The 3,453-nt window shown below is 45.3% G+C and overlaps 1 protein-coding gene across 1 annotated transcript; it reads left to right on the forward strand.

Annotated features, from left to right (window-relative positions):
• Window positions 1-581: 581 nt before the first annotated feature.
• On the forward strand, window positions 582-3,168 carry elfn1a (extracellular leucine-rich repeat and fibronectin type III domain containing 1a). The gene has a single exon (XM_028412513.1). It carries the CDS (start codon window positions 582-584, stop codon window positions 2,952-2,954), a length of 2,373 nt encoding a protein of 790 aa, XP_028268314.1. The 3' UTR covers window positions 2,955-3,168.
• Window positions 3,169-3,453: the final 285 nt, after the last annotated feature.

Consider the following 3,453-nt stretch of genomic DNA (forward strand, 5'->3'; position numbering starts at 1 on the left):
GTCAAGTGGTAATTGGCCAACAGTTTCCTTTAATAGCAGTCTGCCACAGGGACTGCAACCCGCCTCTTAAATTGTGTAGGAAATAATTGGAGGGGCATAAACAAGGAGGGCTTGAGTAAACATGAATTCATACTTTCAGTGGAACACATACAGGATGATGTAGGTGCCTCAGCAACATGTTCTTAATGTCGAATTTTTGTGCTTATGTTGCAGGTGATTCGTCTGTGCACGTGAGAGAGACACCAGAAGGAGGAAAGAGGCAGAAGATGAAACCATTAAACGATGGTCGCGCCTGAGGAAAATAGCACAAGCCCAGCTGAGGTGGTGAAATCTCTTATAAGCTTCACCAGGAGTTTACTGCAGGCCAATGAACAAAATCTCAATATAAAGGCATTATTCTGATTGGTTCATGGGGAGAATATCCATCACCACACATCCATCAATGAAGAGGAGGCAAATAGAAGGATTGTTTCAGGCAGTGAGAACGGTTCCAGCTGGTTCTCTGACAGGATCATCTCAGCTGTACTGAAACCACATTTGTATCAGCCTCCTTTTTCTTTTTCTTTTTTTTGGCTCTGCACATGACTCTCAGAGAAGCACCAATGGCCTGCAGCTTAGGCATGGTGAAGAGTGCCTTGTTTTGGTCTGTAGCCATTGTATATTTGACTCATATTGGCAGAGTCAGTGGAGACTGCTGGTTAATTGAGGGTGAAAAGGGCTTTGTGTGGCTTGCTATTTGTAGCCAAAACCAACCACCGTATGAGGCCATCCCGCAGCATATCAACAGCACCATAGTGGACCTTCGTCTGAATGAAAACAAAATCAAAAGTATCCATTATTCTGCCCTTAGCCGCTTTGCCAACTTGACCTACCTGAACCTGACCAAGAATGAAATCTCATACATTGAAGACGGGGCCTTTTCTGCCCAATTTAACTTACAAGTTCTTCAAATGGGCTTCAACAAGTTGCGGAACCTGACAGAGGGGATCCTCAGGGGTTTAGGAAAGCTGCAGTACCTCTACCTCCAGGCCAACCTCATTGAGACTGTGACACCCAATGCCTTTTGGGAATGCCCCAACCTAGAGAACATTGACCTCTCCATGAATCGAATCCAGCAGTTAGATGGGTCCACCTTCACCAGTTTAACAAAGCTCACCACCTGTGAGCTGTACACCAACCCATTCAACTGCTCCTGTGAATTGTTTGGTTTTGTCAAATGGCTATCTGTTTTCCCGAACAGGTCGAATGAGCGAATGGTCTGTGACTCCCCACCTGGTGTCTCCGGTTACAGCTTACTGAGCCAGAATCCTAACAATCCTACATACCGAAATGCACTTCACATGCTCACCACCGTGTGCACCGATGACTATGTGACGCCGTTTATTTCTGTGTCCATGGAGTCTACAACACCGCCGCCTGACTCGACACTGTGCGGAATGGAAGACTGTCCCTCAGGCACGGAACCGGAGGACTTTACCATCAGTACAGCAGAAAACGATGTCCAAGTAACACCGCTGATGAAAGTGAAGCAAGTTTCAAACACAGGCGCCACCATCACTGTGGAGATTCCTCATCCATACAAGAAGATGTACATCCTGGTTCTTTACAATAACAGCTTCTTCACAGATATCCAAAACCTGAAGGATATAAAGGAGGACATAGATCTAAAAAACCTTAAACCCCACACTAACTACACATACTGTGTCGCTTCAATACGCAATTCCCTTAGACACAATCACACCTGTCTGACCATCACTACTGGGCCTTGGACTGGAAAGGACGCAATTGTCAACAACGCAACTGCTACTCACTACATTATGACTATTTTAGGCTGCCTCTTTAGCATGGTCATTTTTCTGGGGGTTGTTTACTACTGCTTGCGGAGGAAGCGTCAGCAAGATGAAAAGCACAAAAAAGCTGGTAGTCTAAAGAAAAACATAATGGAACTCAAGTACGGACAAGAACTGGAGGGTGGGACTATATCGCGTATGTCCCAGAAGCAGCTGTTAGCCGGGGAAAGCATGGCACGCATGCCATATATTCCATCAGCGGCTGAAATGGAGCAGTATAAATTTCAAGAGATAAGCGATACCCCTAAAATGATGAAGGGAAACTACATGGAGGTACGCAGCATGGACCACCATGAGCGCAGGGAGTGTGACATGGGCATGCCTGGGAACAGTCAGGGGTCAGTGGCGGAGATTTCCACCATCGCCAAAGAGGTGGATAAAGTCAATCAGATAATTAACAACTGCATAGATGCGCTAAAGTCAGAATCCACTTCTTTTCAAGGCGTGAAATCTGGAGCAGTGTCCACAGCAGAGCCCCAGCTCGTACTTATATCAGAGCACCCGCAGAGTAAATCTGGCCTCCTGTCTCCAGTGTATAAGGACAGCTACCACCACTCCCTGCAGAGGCATCGGACCTCTGACGCTTCGCCAAAGAGGCCTAGCACTGCCACAGGAGGACCTATGAGAAGCCCCAGGCCTTATCGATCTGAGTCCAAGTACATAGAAAAAACCTCCCCATCAGGAGAGCCCATCCTCACTGTAACACCTGCAGCTGCCATTCTGAGGGCTGAGGCGGAGAAGATCCGTCAGTACAGCGACCACCGGCACTCCTATCCCGACGCTCAAATAGAAGAGCTGGAGGGACCCGACAGCCACAAGTCCTCTATGTTGGAGCCCCTTACACACTCCCGCTCCAGAGACTTAGCATACTCCCAGATGTCCTCTCAGTACCACAATCTTAGCTACTCCTCCAGCCCCGAGTACTACTGCAAACCCTCACACAGCATCTGGGAGCGTTTCAAACTCCACCGGAAACGGCATAAAGATGAGGAGTACATGGCTGCGGGGCATGCGCTTCGGAAGAAAGTCCAATTCGCAAAGGATGAGGACCTGCATGATATTTTAGACTACTGGAAAGGCGTATCATCCCAACAGAAATCATAACCTACCTAGGTGTTTTTAAAACGGACAACAGAAAGCAGAAGAACTTCATCTGACAACCGAATCAATGGATACTTCCATATTATAATCAGCTGTGTTACATTCTCTTTTTGACTGTGAGGAAAATGGGGTCTTTAAATTTGTCATATTATGTAAAGCATTCATCGGGGGTAAAAAAAAAATAAAAAATATATTGCAAATTAATAATATATATATGTTACAATGGATAATAGGTTTTTGGGTATCGCATGGCCAAGTCCTGTGACAGTGGATTTGCTGTTGTGTAATATGAAACTACTATATGAAGACATGTCTACTGAAACCTCAATATTTTATTTTATAAGAACTATCCGGTCCCTTCATTGATTTTTTTTTTCTTCCCTCCCTACATATATTTAATTATGTACAGATATGAGTTTATATATTTGCAATGTCTGCTGTGTAAATGGAAAAGTTTTAGTGGATAAAACAGGATTATGGAGCGCTGTTTGTTCAGGTTTAA

This window comes from Parambassis ranga, chromosome 8, assembly GCF_900634625.1.
Source record: "Parambassis ranga chromosome 8, fParRan2.1, whole genome shotgun sequence".
In the NCBI taxonomy this organism is placed as follows: domain Eukaryota; kingdom Metazoa; phylum Chordata; class Actinopteri; family Ambassidae; genus Parambassis; species Parambassis ranga.

Coding starts and splice junctions, on each gene's coding strand:
- elfn1a (XM_028412513.1), top strand. CDS start 582: ATGACTCTCAGAGAAGCACCAATGGCCTGCAGCTTAGGCATGGTGAAG.